Raw genomic sequence first — 16,439 nt, forward strand, 5'->3', positions numbered from 1 at the left:
AACAGGGTTTTGTGTGTGTGTGTGTTGTGATTTCACTGAAGAACAGAGAAAGTGCAGAAATCATACTGGGAACAAAATTCAGCTAGGAGCGTACCTTTTTAAAGAACAGGTTTCTAGTCCTGATGACTGTGAAGATATAAACATACTAAATCTGGAGCCAGAAAGCTGGAAAAATGAGTTTGGTAGACTAAGCCTTTAGCAACCCATCTGGCTCCCTTCATCTGCCCATGACTCACAAAAATAGTGTAACTTATAAAGACTATAAGGAATAGTTAAGAATGATACAAATAACTACTATGTATTATTTATACAGTTAGTATTCTCTTGGCATAAAACAGGCTTGTCTGGGTACAGAAAAATTGTTTTAAACTGCAGGATACCACTTTGATTATGATCCTCTACATTAGCAAGCCATCTGACTGATTTTAAGTCTAATCAGATCATGCAGCATTCTTTCTATTTGCAAACACCCCCTGCTAAATGACAGGGAAATTTAGTGGGTCATCAGGAAATAAACACTTGTCAAGGACTTCCTTGTCCTTGGAAAAAAAACACAACCCTACATGCTTTCTTGAAAATTCTTCACATGAGAATCCTGTTAATCTACTGCATCCAGCCTCAATGTGTTTGTCTACACTCACTGAAGATCATTGCTTCCAGGATTTATGGGGCAGTGGAGGTAGAGAAGAACATCCAGGAGGCTCTGCGACATTGTCCCAACCTTGGCATGTCTAGATAAGAGGAATTAATGCATCCTGCTACTGACCTCACCCTGACATTCTCCTCCCATAGCATCTTCTGCAAGAAGAAAACAACCAAGGATGGAAGTAGCATACTTTAATCTCAATGATGCACAAAAACACACACATTATATTAGGCTAGGAGAAAAAAAGAAAAAAGATTGAGAGCCCCACCTTGAATAGGCAAGAGCTTGGCATGAGAAGAATCTCACGCAACCATCATGATTTTGGTCCTAGAAAGAATTTAAAAAGCAATTTAAGTTGCACAGAAGGAACTACATTTCCTTCTTTTCTCTCTCCCCCCGCCCCCCCAACCAGCATTCAGAGATGCTGCACTGAAAAAAAAATATGGGGAAAGTCTGAGAAAGAGGCAGGCTTCATATGGGGGGGGGGAGGATGGGGGGACGACAACTGTCCCTGCAGATACAAAGATGGCCCTGCACTCCCATCAATAAATCCCTTGTGCCTTTAAATAGTTTAGTTCTAACCCCCCTCCCTCCGCAATTCAGTACAAATTCTGTAGGATAAATAAAGGGCAGACAGCAGATTAAGGCCTTAGGAGGACAGAAGTGAGAGTGGGCGAGGAAGAGAAGTTTGCAGAATGCTGATTGCTGGAGTACAGCTTCTTCCATCATCTTCTGCTTCTACTGGTCATTGGGGTTTGGGTTGGCATCAGGATACTTGGTGAGGTCAAAGGTCAGGACCTTGCTGATCACACAGTCTCCTTGCTGTGAGGGAAAAAGTGGAGGGGGGAGGAGAGGTCAAGCCACAGTCACATCCCCAGCCTCTGGAGATCACCACCCTCTATATAGCAGGCACCCCTACATCTCAAACAGGCTCCCAGAGTTTTATATAAGAGTGGCTTGAATAGGTCTTTTATATAGGCTTGGGAGGGAAAAACATTCGGAAGGCAAGGACAGAGCAGTATTTTTAAGAAGGCGAACAATTCTTGTACTCCTCCTTTCTTTCTTTTTCAAAACTGATATACTGCCCTTCATGAAAACAGATTCTGGGTTCCTATCATCCTTTTTATTGTGGGCCAGGTCTTTTCTCTCAAACAAGCAAGTAGACAGGAAGCAATATAATCTCTGAGAATGTACAGAACAGCCTTTTCCTAACCACTGGCCAACTGCAACCTGACTTACAAGTAAGGTGCAGGACTTCTTTCCAGTGTGGACAAGGGTGCTACACAGACTTGAGTCTCAACACTGGGTTTGCTTTGTCTTCTAAGATGCTGCCCTTAATGGTGTCCCCAAGCCCACTACCACTACATGACAGGCCAGCCTCAGCTTAAACAACTATTATTATTATTACTATTATTATTTCAGATCTTAAATAATTTAAAATATGTAAATTATTACATATCAAAATGTTTAGCCTGAGACTTTCAAATCTTGTCCACCGATATGGTTTAAAAAGGATCTGCACTGGTGTGTGTGTGTCTGTCTGTGAGGGTGTGCCACAGTACATCAATTACTCATACTAGCAAGGAGTGTTCAGCAGCATGTTGCTGGCAATCTACTTCCCCTACTCCATTCTATACCTCGGGGTAGACTCCAATGAGACTCTCAGCCTTGGTGTAGAACTCCTCCTTCAAGGAAATAACAATGGCCTGGAAGTTGCAGGTAGATTGCTCCTTGATGTAATTGGCCACCTGGGTGAAAGATGGAGAGGATGAAGATGAACAGAAGAAATAAGCAACCCTTCCCCACCTATCTTTAAAACTGAGCCAATAGAGCTGAGCTGCCCATCTGATCTGACTTTCTACAAACCTTTCCAATGTTGGTGTTGTCCAAAGCTGCATCAATCTCATCTAGGACAAAAAACGGAGCCGGTTTGTAGCTAGGAACAGAAAAGAAACATGAATATGTAAAGGTGCCTTATACGGAGAGACTCTTGGTCCATTTAGCATAGCACTGTCTACTCTGATTGGCAACAGCTTTCCAGTGACCGAGACAAGAGGTCCTACTGAGCACTGCCATGAATGCAAATGCTGAGACTGAACCTGGGAACTTCTATCTACAAACATGATCTCTCCATGTCGTGCCCTCATCCATCTTAATCCAACCCCCATTCCCTCAAATCCTAGGAAACATGGCCAGAGACCCTCCCAACTCTGTGTTATAAATAAAAACTGATGTGCTGTTTGTGTAGAGAACACAGTGCTGTGGATTAGGAATGAGCATGAGAAAAATTCACCTCCTCCCCAGACCCACATTTCTTCTCTCAAATGCAATTCCCATCCTCCTCCATTCTGCCCCACAAAGGAAATCTGCTGAGGTTCATTTCTCATTTAGTTAGAAATACCTTCCACATTAGAACAAAGCCCTGCACCTTGCTTTAGAGGAAAATAGCGGAGTCTTCCAGGAACAACAATTCTTTTTTTCTCAACTGAAGTTCTCTTTAGTGGAGTGGTGGGTTTCCAGACCCATAAAAATGGGCTGGGGAATCCCACGTAGTCTGTGTGTTCCTCATTGCTGCTAGATGGAATTTAGGGTTTCAAAAATTTTCCCAGTCAGGCAGAACTCTAAGCCTTATGGATATTTATGGAAGTACAGTACTATACGCATAGTATCTGCAAAAAGATACTAGTATTCAGTGAAGGAAGATTTGTATCAACACATTTAGTTGCTCCTCCAACATTTCCTTCTCATGGTCCTTAGTCCTCTGTGTCAAACAAAATATATTTTACTACCCAATTAGATGCCTATAAAAAATTACGAGAAGAAAGAGTTAAAGAACCATTAACCATCATGGATCTCTGCCACCAAGCTACCCTGCGCAAATCCTGAATAATCATGAACCTAAACTTTCTTCAGGGACTAGTTCAGACCCAACCTTCTTTTATACAAGGCTGACCTCACCTGTGGATGGCAAAGAGTAGAGCTAAAGCTGCCACAGTCTTCTCCCCACCAGACAGGTTGTCCATGGGCCGGAAACGCTTGCCGGGGGCTACACAGTTGTAATTGATGCCATCCAGGTAAGGCTCCTCAGGGTTCTCAGGGCCCAGGAAGGCCTACAGAAAAAGGGACGAAGGAGCAGTGAGGCAGAGGGAAACTATGAGACTTCTTTACTCCCATAGTCAATACCTGCAGTCAGCATGGTGTAGTGGTTTGAGCACTGGACTACAACTCTGGAGACCAGGGTTCTAATTCCTGCTCTGGCATGGAAACCCACTGGGTGACCTTAGGGAAGCCACACTCAGCTTCAGAGAATGGCAAAGGCAAACCCCCTCTGAATAAATCTGGCCAAGAAAATCTTGTGATAGGTTCACTTTAGGGTCACCATAAATCAGAAATTATTTGAAGGCACACAACAACAACAACTCAACATGCTTGTGTGCAAGTAAACAAAACTGAAGGGATTGGAAGGTGGGGATAAAAACCAGAGAAGGCTCTGTAGTGACTGTCCTGCATTGGGATTATAAGACAGAGCTGTAGCTTCTAGAAATTCCTAGCCACCAGCAGCTGAAGGTGTGCCAGTAAGTCCCCCAAAGATTACTGGTCAGCAAGTCTCTCTTCTCAGAAAAAAAAAATGCTCTCTTATCCTCTGTAATCTCTCTTTTTAAATGGGCTCAAACAAGGCCATTTTATCTATTACATATGCACAGAGCCATGAAATGTTACTTTTGGGGATAATAACCTCCAGAATCTTCTAGGTGACAGATATTCCAGGCTCTATGTATCTTAACGATGTCTAGTAAAGGAGGTGAGCCAGTGAGGTGTAGCAGTTTGAACACTGAAATACAACTCTGAAGACCAGAGTTTGAAGTCCTGCTCAGCCAGGGAAATCCACTGCGTGATATGACAAGTCATACTCTCTGCACCTCAAAGGCAAGCCCCCTTTGCCAACAAAACCATGTGACAAGTTTGCCTTAGGGTCATATACATCGGAAATTATGTAAAGTACACAACAACAACAGTCAGTATTTAGGACCCCTATTCCAGTACTACAAAAATACTATTACATCAATAAGAATGAGCTTTTGTGAGAGAAGATGAAAGAATGGAACCTATAAAGTCTGTTATTATAACTATATATAACCAAGGAAAGAGAAAAATCTCTGAGCGTGTGTGTGTGTGCATTTTAAACATTCCTGACAACTGCAGTTTTATATAAAACAGACTCATGTGAATTCTTGTTATAGTTATTTATTTATTTATTTGTGGTATTTATACCCTGCTCTTCAGCCCTAAAGGCTATCAGAGCAGCTTACAATTATGCTCAGAAATGCAGCAATTAGGACGTTCATTTTTCAAAACAGGAACAGGCAACATGTGGGCTTCATGTGGCTCCCAAGACTTCCCTCAAACCTTGAGGTCTGAACATCTACAGCAATCCAGAAAAGTCATGTTAAAACAAGTTACTTTCCACTTTTTAAAACTCAATTGCTGGGAAATTCAGTTGTACGATTACCAGAAAATTGCAGTAGTGTATCGGTGGTGTATATGTATATAAGGCCCATGCATGGCCACAGCTGGGGGTGGGGGGCTTGAAATGCCCATCCCTGCTTAACTTTTTAGTCCTCATGTTTGGAGAAATTCTCATTGAGAAGCTGGGAGGGTGATGATAATTTAGGACAATGGGACCATGGGGAATAAAGTTCGCCTTCTGTTCACAAACAAAGGAGGATGCTATTGCAGACCAGTTGATGAGTACAATGTGCACAGACTCTGAGGCAGCTAGGGATACTGTGGAAGGAAGTATGTTTCTACACAAATGTGATTCAAGCTGGATCGCAGCGATTGCCAGCCAACAGAATTGCTCTGAGGATAATATGGGACAGCGTTTCAAAATCCAGCAAAAGGATAAATAGTATATTTTGCATATGAATAGGAAGAGTAATGGCTAGGCTGTAATCAATCTTATGAAGTGTTGATTGATGTTTCAGAAGAAACTTTTGTTTGCAAATTGGAAGGCAAATTCACATGAATACAGTTTCTATCGTCAGCTGCCAGTGCAGACTATTAATTCCCATGGATAATTGAATTTTGATCTCAAATTTCATCAAATTGGTTCCCAGTTACAAACAAACAAAAACAAACCTCAAACCTTGGACAGCTAGGAGGAGGAAGAAAGGCAGAAAAGCGACATTTTGTTCTTTTATGGACTCCGTTTCATTTTAACATTTTAAGAAATGGCTCTGTTGTAACACCTCCAGAAATATTTGAACAGGTTGAAGGCATCTAATTGTGTTTATGTTCCAAGTCTGTGGATGGGATTAAAAACTGAAGAATGTGATAATGCATACAGAATTTAGTTCAAGCTAGTGTGCTGTAATGGCTAGGCAATTTGGCTAGAACTGAGGAGACCTATCTCACAGGACTGTTGTAAAGATAAAAATGCAACCTTTAGCTCCTTAAAGGAAAGGCAAGATACATATTTAACAAAATATCTAACAAATAAACAAAGGTTTTCTAAATAAAAAATAAACAAATTCCCAAATGAAAAACACAACAACATGTTGCTACCCCTGAGAAGGTACGCCTGAAAGTGGGTGAATAATTACGGCTGAATTCTGAGAAGGGAACAAAGTGACTCCATAAAACAGTCAGAGATTAATGGTCACTGTCCAGCATAATTCCTTGTCCTCCCCACAAATAAGAAGACAAAACTAAACAGTGCAAAAGGCAGAAACAATTGCGGAGAAGTATGATAAAAGAGAGATTGTGCAAATTGCATAATTTATGTGATCTGATAAAATCAGTCTTTTTTCACTGAGAATTTAGGTTCCTGAATTTAAAGCAATATTTCTCAGCTGTTGGTCAGCCTGACGTTTTGGACACTGACTCTCAAAGTCCCAGCCAGCACTGCCAATGATCAGGGATTCTCAGAACTAAAGTCCAAAATCATCTGGAGGACCATTGGTTGGGAATGACTGCTTTGAAGAATGGCTGACACTCAGCCAAGACTGTGGTGCTGTGGGATGGTCTGTGGAAGGTCAGGGGGCAATCTCACCTGGGCACTGCTGTTTCGAGACAGGGCTTTGTAGATCTCATCGATATTGGTTGCCACCGACTCAAAGCAGGAGTTGAAGCGGTCAAAGCGCTCCTTTTTTATTTGCTCAAAGGCCTGCTTGGCTTTCTTAGCACGTTTTCGAGCAGCCTCAAATTCTGTCAGGGTAGAGGAAAAAGAGAAAGGATGAGTGTTCACACCTCTCTAGAAAAAGCTTTCAGTGGCAAGTTCTGAGTCTTCCAGACTACAGTGGTGCCTCGGGTTACGAAAGTAATTCGTTCCGCGGCCACTTTCGTAACCCGAAAAGCCTTCGTAAGCCGAATTGCCATAGGCGCTAATGGGGAAAAGCCGCGTTTCGTGCGAAAAAGCGCCGAAAAGCACCAAAAATTTTCTTCGTAACCCGAAAATACATTCGTAACCCGGAACAATGATTTCTAATGGGATTTTTTCGTATCCCGAAAATTTCGTAACCTGGGTATTTCGTATCCCGAGGTACCACTGTAGTGTTTCTCAACTTTCAGCTGCTTTGGACTTCCTTTTCCAGAAACACTGTCCAGCATGGCCCATGGTGTTTCTGGTAGTTGAGGTCTAAACCATCTGGAGAACCAAAGGTTGAGAAGCTGGCTACACTGAGTAGGTCTGATGGGAGTTGCAGGCTCACAACATCTGGAGGACCACAGGTTCTCCAGTCTTGTTCTAGCTAATGAAGAGGTCACAAGGGTAATCCTGTACCATCAGACGTCTCCTGGAACTTGTCCCGCACACTCTCCAGCTTCTCCATGGCCTTCATGTTTGGTGCAGCAATGCGCTGCAAGATACTCTGCTGTTCGTTCAGCTTCTGTTGCAACTGGTTCATCTCCTGCTTGATTTCATCTTCAGCCTGGACATCCTGTAAGGAAAAAGACAAGAAGTAGCTCCTGAAGCCAAAGAACTAAGCAGGTCCCCCAGATTAAGAGATTTCAAGAGAAAACTAGATGCATCTCCCTTTAAAAACACTTGTAAAGGTAGCTGCTCCAATCACCCTGTATTTTCTGTACTTTGGTTTATATCATTGTGAGTCACACTGAATCCTGCTATAGGATAAAGGTGAGATTATTATTATTATTATTATTATTATTATTATTATTATTATTTTAAAAAGGTAAATAAAATGGGATAGAGATCCTAGTCTTTGGGGCAAAGAGAATACTGAGCGAGAGAGAGCACTTTCCTATCTCTTTGTTTATCATGTAGACATAATATAAAAAATGCAGATACTGTATTCTGATGTAATGCTGTCTTGAACACAGATTCTCTATAGCTTTTATTCCTAGATAGCATGGAGTCCATGCTAGTCAGTTTGCAAGGTAGGATATACAGCATGACCTTCCATTATGGACCCCCCTGCATAAGGGAAATTCTGCGAATGCTCGAGCCCCATTGAAAAGTATGGGGATTGTGCATGCATAAGCTGAAAGCAGAATATAGCATGCCCGCGTATGATGCGGACACACTTTACTTTCAGCTTTCAATTGTTTTCTCAAGAATAAAGCAGCCCCTACAAATAACAACACCAGGACTGGGAAATGTATGGCCCTCTAGAAGGGGATCAACCACTACTCCCATCATAGTTTGCCACCCTCTCACTGGCTGGGGCTGATGGGAACTGAAGTTCACATGTTTCTCCAGCCCTGACCCCTCTTGACCAGGTTATATCTCTTTAATGCCAAGTTTATATAGAAAAGCCACAATTTTTCTGCTAGTTCACCAGTATATGCCACAAAGGAAAAGCCCTACATAGGATGGTTCTTAAATTAACATATTCATTGAGACAATAGTTGTAGACTCTGATTTCAATTCTCTCACTATCTGAGGCTTGGTGAGCAGCTATTCAATAATGAATTTAGAATTCCCTTATGGGGGTGTCTTGCCTGGCTTTCTCATCAATAGGTTTTAGTCAGCAAGTTAGATACTTAAAATTCTTACAAAAGAACACAAGTACAAAACTATTTTTTTTAAAAAAAAACACCTTCCCTTTTAAAATTTTAAATACTTTCATATTTTGCTGTCATTTGAAGTTGCACCATAATCTGTAAAGTTGTTATTATGCTGGCTTTTAAAATGTCATTTTTATTTTGATGTCAGCAATCGTGTAGATCATTTGACAAAGGCTATAAATGTTGCAGTGAAATACATAAAAATGACTTAAGACTAAATCCCCAACATTGTTCTCATGTGGCAGACAAAAATCAGCTGAGGCGATGCCAGTGAAACACACCCTATGCATGTACACTGAGGGTGGGATTCACATTAAACTAGTCTGTTCTAGAAAGATACCAAAGATGGCACTGCACAAGCATAGACCCCACACACTTGAATCATTAAGTTTGGAGGGCTTCTTACTAAGAAGGGGAAAAAAGGTAGCATTTTACAACCCCCACTTTCTCAGTTCTCCCACAGACCCAATAGGGATCTTACCTTCATGTCCTCAGAGAGATCACTATAGTCAATCTCAATGAGAGCTTCTCGGGCGTACATGTTGGAGGTCCTCTGTGAGCTGCTGGCTGTCTCCTCCCCTTGGGAGCCACCCTGCATCCAAGCCAAAAAGAAAACCATTTTACTCTTTCTTTCTGGCCTGACATCTATCATCTGCTGGGGAGTAGATTCTCTCCTCACCTCCTCCTGGCTGATATCATCCATGGTGCCTTTGGAGAGGGGCAGCTTGATGTCCTGCATCTTGCAGGCTTGCAGCAAGTTGTGGCGGTCACTGCGCTTCTGTTCCAGCTTGGTCTCAATGGCCGTCACTTCCTTCTGCAAGTGTGTCATCTCCCTGCAGGCAGAGGACAAAGAGGCACAATGTGAGAAAGATGACATAGGCAGAAAACATCTTGAAAGGCTGTAAAGAATGGTGCCATGTTGTTGGAATCACTAGCTACATGAACCATCCATCTGCTGTCAGCACAGGTAGCACCAAAGTTTGGTGGTTTTAGGCGAATGTCTTAAAAGGTTCTGTCTCTTGTCACCTTCACAAATATAACTTTGCCACCACAAAGACTGGCAACCACAAAGACCATCATACCACAGAGACCCTTGTAAAGATGTAAACAGGGGTGGGGAAAAGTGGCCCTTCAGATGTAGCTGGATCACAATTTCTTTTATCATCACCATGATGGAATCTGAGATTATCTGTAGGGCCACATGTTCCCCATCCTTAGCATAAAGGACTCTGGAATGCAATCTCATTCAGGTATGGACCAAGCAAATTGGAGGCAGAGCAATCCTGTGAGTGGACCTATAGGTCGGCTCTTCAGTCTGTATACCCACACTCACCTCCATGTGTTGCAACACCCTTATTCTTAACTCAGTTACAAGTGTTTCTCATGGGCTGTAGTTTAATCAGCAATTATTTCATTCACCAAGAAATAGTGAGGGCCATAAGCAGATTTGCCCCAGGTTCCCATCATTAATTCACAATGGAAAAGCACTCCAGAACACATTTGTATGGCAGTGTGAGATAAGGATACTGGGAATTTTTTTTAGGTGAGTGGGAGATTATAAGGGCTGTACACCATAAGAGGCTAATTAAAACAAACAGTATGGAAAGAGTGAAGAGCGAGAAGGCTCTTTTCCTTTAATATCATCCTAGAACTGAAGGATCAAGGAACTGACTAGTGGCAGCAGTGTCTGACAGAAAAATAAGACACTTTGTTCACAAACTGGGTACTCAAAATATAAACTTAATTGCAAGAAGTGATACTCTATCTTAGAGGACTAATGGATCCAGACCTCTTGTTGTCAATGACAACCATCCCTTTTCCTCTGGTAAGAACATGTTTACCCCAAAGATCCCCTAATCACAGATTTTCCACAAGCTGCAGAAAAATAGGAAGGGAAGGGGTCCTCATATGTCAAAGTACAAGAAATCACCCTCCTGCTTCCATGGGAACGATCAAAGAATCAGGCTGGCAAGAATTAGTGGCAAGCACAAAAGTAGAGTGTCAAATCAAGCCCTAAATATGTGGATTCCCAGGCTTGAAGAAAAAAAGTCAAACAGATTTATTCATGGTAATTAAATGGAATCTCTTTGTTCACAGGAAGAACACCTTCCACGCACTGGACTACAGAGACAGAATACAGATCACAAGAGCACCTTATAATTTTTGATGTGTTTGGCCTGAGCCAGTATAGAGATCTGCTCTGGCCTATTTTACATTACAGGATATTCACACTCCCGTCTTACGTCATCAGTAGACGAAATGGAAGGGTATGAATCAAAACACAATTTGCCCAACAACTATTGAGAGGACAGGCTGGGATTTAGGGAGCACAAGAATCCCACAGGGGGTCCAAGGAATCCAAGACTCACTTGTTGGCTCCACCAAGCTTTTTGCGGATCTCTTCCATCTCGTGGTTCTTGTCATTCACCTCAGATTTCTTGGCTAAATGCTGGTTCTTCAGGTCCTGTAGCTGTGCCATAGTCTCATCAATTATCTTCATGTGCCGCTGTTCCTCCTAAGCAAGGAAGAGATGAGAAGACACATTGTTTCATCTACAACAAGCTCCAGTGCTTCTTTCTCACCTCCAAACCATAGGCTTCCTGCCCCACTGAACCCAAGGCTACCCCACCCTGTCATGGCCCATAATGCACCTTCTTGAGCTTCTCTATCTCCGCTTCATCCTTTTTGACTGTCTGCTCCCACATGTGCACTTTGTCTTGATCTTCCTTGAGTTGGTTCTTCTCATAATCCAACTGGATGCCCAAGCGGGTCTTCTGGTTCTCAAACTCCAGCCTACAGAGGGATGGAAGAAAAGCTGAGTACTTTGTATAAATATCTTCCACCCCATGCATCTTCAGAACCCTTGAGATTGGCTGATTCAAAGTGGGCTGGAAAAGAGAAAGAAATAAGACCAATACCTTTTCTTGGCAATCTCATTCTGGCGTTTCACCTTCTCCTCTTCAAACTCCCTGATGTTTCTTACTCCAATCTCCCTACAGAACTCCTCAAAGACCTCATCTTCTACCTAGAAGGATAAGGGAAAGGATACATTAAGACAGAGATGTTCACAGTGCTATGCCATTCATTAAGCAATGCAGAAGATTATGAAGCATACCCTAGGCTGGACACACAGACAAATCGTCCATTATAGTCCAAGCCTTATACCAGATGAGATGAATTTTTAATCTATTCTAGTATTATAAACTCTGACTGCCAGTGCTCTGTAGGACCTCAAGGATTTCACATCACTTGCTTCTTGGTTGAAGACATCAGGAACTGAACCTGGAATGTCCGGTATGAAAAGTATGTGTTCTGCCAGGGAAGAAAGGTCCCTCCTCATGTTGGCCAACAATACACTCTGGAATGGACCTAATATACCCCTCAGTCTGTGCATTGCCCAGAAGGGTGTGATTAATAATGGCAGCATGTCTTTTAAGTATGCATATCCACTATTACTAAACTGCTGCTTAAATAAATACAGGCAACTGCCTGAAGAAAGCTTTTGAAAAATCCAGGAGCTGCTATTGCTATTCTTGTTACCATCACACTGAGAGCCCTAGAGTGCAAGTTCAAAACCACTGCCTTCTGCCTTCTCTTCTCAACCTCTTCCAGCACTGTAGCTCTCCTAGAAAACCAGCTTCCCACCCAGTTTTCTATCCTTATAGCTTTTCCCACTCTCTCCATTCTACTTCAGGCCAGCTGCCCTTGGCCTGGACCCACCGTACCTGGTTCATCTTCTCCTTGAGCTCCTTCATCTCACGCTCCCTCCCCTGGATGATGCGCTTGATATCATTGATGCGGGGTCCAAAATTAGCCAGTTCACTTTCTAGCTTGGATTTTTCCTGTTGGGAAAGATCAGGAACAGAGTAGAAGGATCAGTGTCAGAGATCCTGTTCCCTTTCTCCTCCTCTAAATGATAAAGGATGTTAAACTTCAACCCATTTTGAAAATGGAAGGACTGGAACTTCAGAGGTTGCATTTGAAGTGGGATGAGGGTAACCTAGAGTTCACCTGCATGCCAAAATAGACTTGTTGTTTTGTTGTTTTTATTGGTTATATTTATGTCTAACCTTTCCACTAATGAGCAGCATACACAGTCTCCTCCTTGATATTTTCATCTCACAACCACTATGTGAGGTAGGTCAGGCTAAAGGAACAACTGATCCAGAATCACTGAGTGAATTCTGCAGCTCAATGGGAACTTGAACCTGCATCTCTCAAATCCCAGTCCAACACAAAAACCAAACCAGTTTTGCCATGAAAGACTAACAATTCTTCTTTTGAAAGACGTTCATCCTTTAATAAACCAAGTTGTTTACCTGAGAGTACCCTTGTAGCAGGCTCTCATGGACCCCTGTAGTAAAAAGCTAGTCACAGAATGCAAATTCAGGTAATAGAGATTCTTTCACACAAGAGTTCCAAGTGTTTTAACCAGGGGATCTATGCGGAGCCAAGTGGATTTTAGTTTTGCTCAAGGCTCAAAACTGAAGACAGACGAACTCCCTCAAGCAACTTTTGCTGCATCTTCTCCATTATCCACTGCTTGGGAGGTGCTACTATTTTAGCCCAAAGCATTTCTCACGTAATTTTTCAAATCTGCTGTGCAATCTGGTGGCTTGAAGACCATCTAGCCCCAGCAAGCCACTATACCTGGAGATTGAGAGCCAGATGGCGGGTCTTGGTTTGCTCCAAGTCACTCTGGGAATATTTCAGCCGCATCTGCAAGCCATGAGCTTGGGACTGGACTTGGCGCAACTCTGCCTCCTTTCTCTTGGCCTTCATTTGCTCCTGGAAGAGGGAAATTCAGAAGAGTGGAGAGGAGAAAGATATCTGAATAAGATGAACTTGCTTGTGTGCTGCAGCCAACTATAAGGGTAAATAGCCTGATGACAGGAATACATTTAATAAAAAATGGATACTAACCTTCTTAGAGGGCTGAATGACCGTAAAGGCACTGAACCTGATCCTCAAAAACCACTTCAGCATTAAAACTGTTCACTTTCAGGCAAAACCGACAGACCCTTGTGACATCTTAAAACAGGGTGAGGGAACCCTGGTCTCTCCAGGTGTTTTGGACTACACAATCCTTTGCTATTTATTGTCCAGGCTGGATGGAACTGACTTGTAGACCAAAGCATCTGGAGGGTCAAAAGTTTCCCCTCCTTAGTTTCAAGGTTTTTTTTCTATCATTGATCTGAAGGCTCAGGACACAACAAGTGTGTTTCCATTCACAGTATCACAGGGCTGTTTTTCAGCTTGGCCACAGGAGATGAAGAACACCTACTCTTCTGAAATTTGACAGCTCCAATGATTTTGATGAGCAACTCTCACAAGGGATACATCTGGAAATATGCTCGCTGTGAAAGTGCGCATCCATGCAATTTTTCTTCCCATCTATCAATCACTCTTCATTGGGGAAATATGTTTCTGTAAATAAATATGACAGCATAATGCCAATCTTAACTAAATATAGGTCAGATAGTGCAAAATATGGTTGCTGAGCCAATTTGCTGTTCTTTCCATTATTAGGGAGAACCCGAAAAAGCTGAAATACCCATTGTGTAATTAAGGTGCCATTGGAGTATCTTCTTGAGGAAAACTCTGGAACAGGTCACTCTTCAGGGAAATCATGCCCACTGCGGTGAAAACATTCACTCCCTAGATCTGGGTGGACAACCTATGATGACCTACCAATTGCTGCTGAATTGTAATTCTCATCATCACAAGCCAGCAGCATCAATGGTGAGAGCTGACAAGGGACGATAGAGGACAAGATACTTCGCCACTGCTGCTTTAAACTGTAACCCATGCACCATGTAGTCTTAAGCACATTTACTTACTGCAATGCCCAATGAACTTTTCCCACCAGTTAAGCATGTTTTAGCATTGCAACCAGAGATGTCTAATTCGAAAAAGAAAACCCTCAAGGGTCTCTCTGAATGTGGAGAAAGAGTCTACGCTAACGTTCTTGTAGGCAAACTAATTTCCTATATGAAAGAACCACATTTTCAAAATAGAGATACATTTTGCTGCTCCAGTCCCTGCCTACAATCTGATATGGCAGTAGCCTTACTGACATGCTCACACCGACTGCATTTTTTCCTTGTTAAAACCTTATGAGAATTACCACTCTATCCCTGTTCAGCACACAAGGGAAGATGGCATGCTGTGTAAACCACCACTTTCTATCGTTCCTTCTATTATTTGTTACCTTTCCCAAGTTTGAACATTAGAGCACTTAAAGAACATTTTGCTTTTAACCATCTCACTCTTCTGGTGACAGATTACCCTGTTTGAGTGAGAAATGTAGAGCTCTCATATTCATAAAGGTCGATGAAGTTCTTGTTATTTGACTTCTGGAAAGCTACTATGTGAACTCAGGGCCGTGGCTTTCTTGACTGAGTTAAACCAACTGTCTTACGGACCCTCTCTTTCCTATTACCTTCTGCTTTACTGAGCATTATCATTTTTTTCCAGTGAGTCATGTCATCTCATGATGTGTCCAAGGCGCAACAGTCCCAGTTTAATCATTTTGGCTTCTAAGGAAAGTTCTAGTTTGATTTGCTCTGAGACCCATTTATTATTTTTTGGGCAATCTATGGTCCCCACAGAACTCTTTTTCAGCACATTCCAAATGAGTTGATTCTCCTCCTGTCAGCTCCCTCTACTGTCCAGCTTTCACAAGCACAAACAGAAATCAGAAATGCTGTGGCATGAAAGATTCTGACTTTTGTATTTAATGATATTGTAGACAAAAGACTGAGGAAGACTAGGGGCTGAAGTAGATAGGCACAAAAGAGCAGCCCGAATCTGCTCTGTCCAGAAGCAGGTCCAAACCCTCTTGACCACATGGCCAGCTCCAAAGGTGGGTTGTGCTTGCTGGAGCTAACCAGCACTTCCAGGAGCTGGATTATCTCAGCTTCTTTTTGCTCCAATATAAATGACTGGAGTGTGGCCTCATCATAGCTTGCAGATGTTTTGGAGGTGTGTGTTATGTAATTGTCATGCCTCTAAAGCAGCTGGAAGCCGCATTTTTCTGTCCATGTGTTTCACCCCTGGGATACAAAAGTGAAAGGAGTTGCAGAAGGGACATCTGATGGAAAATACTATGGAATGTTTGTGTTCAACACAGTTCCTTCACTCCAACAGCTAACATGGCTCCATCTGCTGAGGAAATGAGGCATACTGCCCCTGCCTGGGGGGGGGGGGAGGATCTTGTTTATTTTTCACTTTACTCCTTTCATTTTGTACAGTTCTAATCTCGGGTTGAAGTAATTTAGATAAGGCTAGAGACAAAATTTCTCAATTATAATATTTATATATGGCCCATTTTTTCTCCAAAATTGGGACTCAATGCTGCTCACAATTTCAAAGAACACCACAATTGAAAACATACAAAACATGAGCATTAAAACAGATTTCAACTATCACAGTGTTAAAATACATCATGCATTAAAAATATGCAATTAAAAAAGATAAAAGCTCTTAAAACCATTATGATTAAAATAGTGCAGCACCTACTAGTTCCTACTTGAAAACTTTGTTTTAAAAGGCTGCCTAAATAAAAAGGACAATCACCAAGAAGGGTCTCTCCTGATGATTTGAACGCCCAGGCCAGCTCATCCAGGGAGATATAGTCTGTCAAATAGCCTGGACTTGAGCAGATAACCAGCACTCTGAAACTGCCAGCCAGTGGTCTCTGTAATCTGCTCTAGCTAAAAGTCTTGGACCAGCTGAAGTTTCCAAACACTCTTCAAAGGCAGCTATG

At 42.2% G+C, this 16,439-nt stretch overlaps 1 protein-coding gene across 1 annotated transcript in view; it reads right to left on the bottom strand.

The window, feature by feature from the left end:
• Window positions 1–822: 822 nt before the first annotated feature.
• SMC1A (structural maintenance of chromosomes 1A) overlaps window positions 823–16,439 on the bottom strand; it is a 32,052-nt gene continuing 16,435 nt past the window's right edge. The window contains exons 13-25 of the mRNA XM_042452406.1: window positions 13,322–13,459; window positions 12,397–12,513; window positions 11,590–11,696; window positions 11,323–11,464; window positions 11,041–11,186; window positions 9,351–9,504; window positions 9,153–9,263; window positions 7,428–7,584; window positions 6,699–6,853; window positions 3,605–3,756; window positions 2,513–2,582; window positions 2,284–2,394; window positions 823–1,468 (exon numbers count right to left, since the gene is read on the bottom strand). Coding sequence (XP_042308340.1) covers window positions 1,385–1,468; window positions 2,284–2,394; window positions 2,513–2,582; window positions 3,605–3,756; window positions 6,699–6,853; window positions 7,428–7,584; window positions 9,153–9,263; window positions 9,351–9,504; window positions 11,041–11,186; window positions 11,323–11,464; window positions 11,590–11,696; window positions 12,397–12,513; window positions 13,322–13,459 — 1,644 coding nt within the window. The 3' untranslated portion in view covers window positions 823–1,384. The remainder of the gene's footprint in view (window positions 1,469–2,283; window positions 2,395–2,512; window positions 2,583–3,604; window positions 3,757–6,698; window positions 6,854–7,427; window positions 7,585–9,152; window positions 9,264–9,350; window positions 9,505–11,040; window positions 11,187–11,322; window positions 11,465–11,589; window positions 11,697–12,396; window positions 12,514–13,321; window positions 13,460–16,439) is intronic.

Source organism: Sceloporus undulatus, chromosome 2 (assembly GCF_019175285.1).
Source record: "Sceloporus undulatus isolate JIND9_A2432 ecotype Alabama chromosome 2, SceUnd_v1.1, whole genome shotgun sequence".
NCBI classification, from domain to species: Eukaryota; Metazoa; Chordata; class Lepidosauria; order Squamata; family Phrynosomatidae; genus Sceloporus; species Sceloporus undulatus.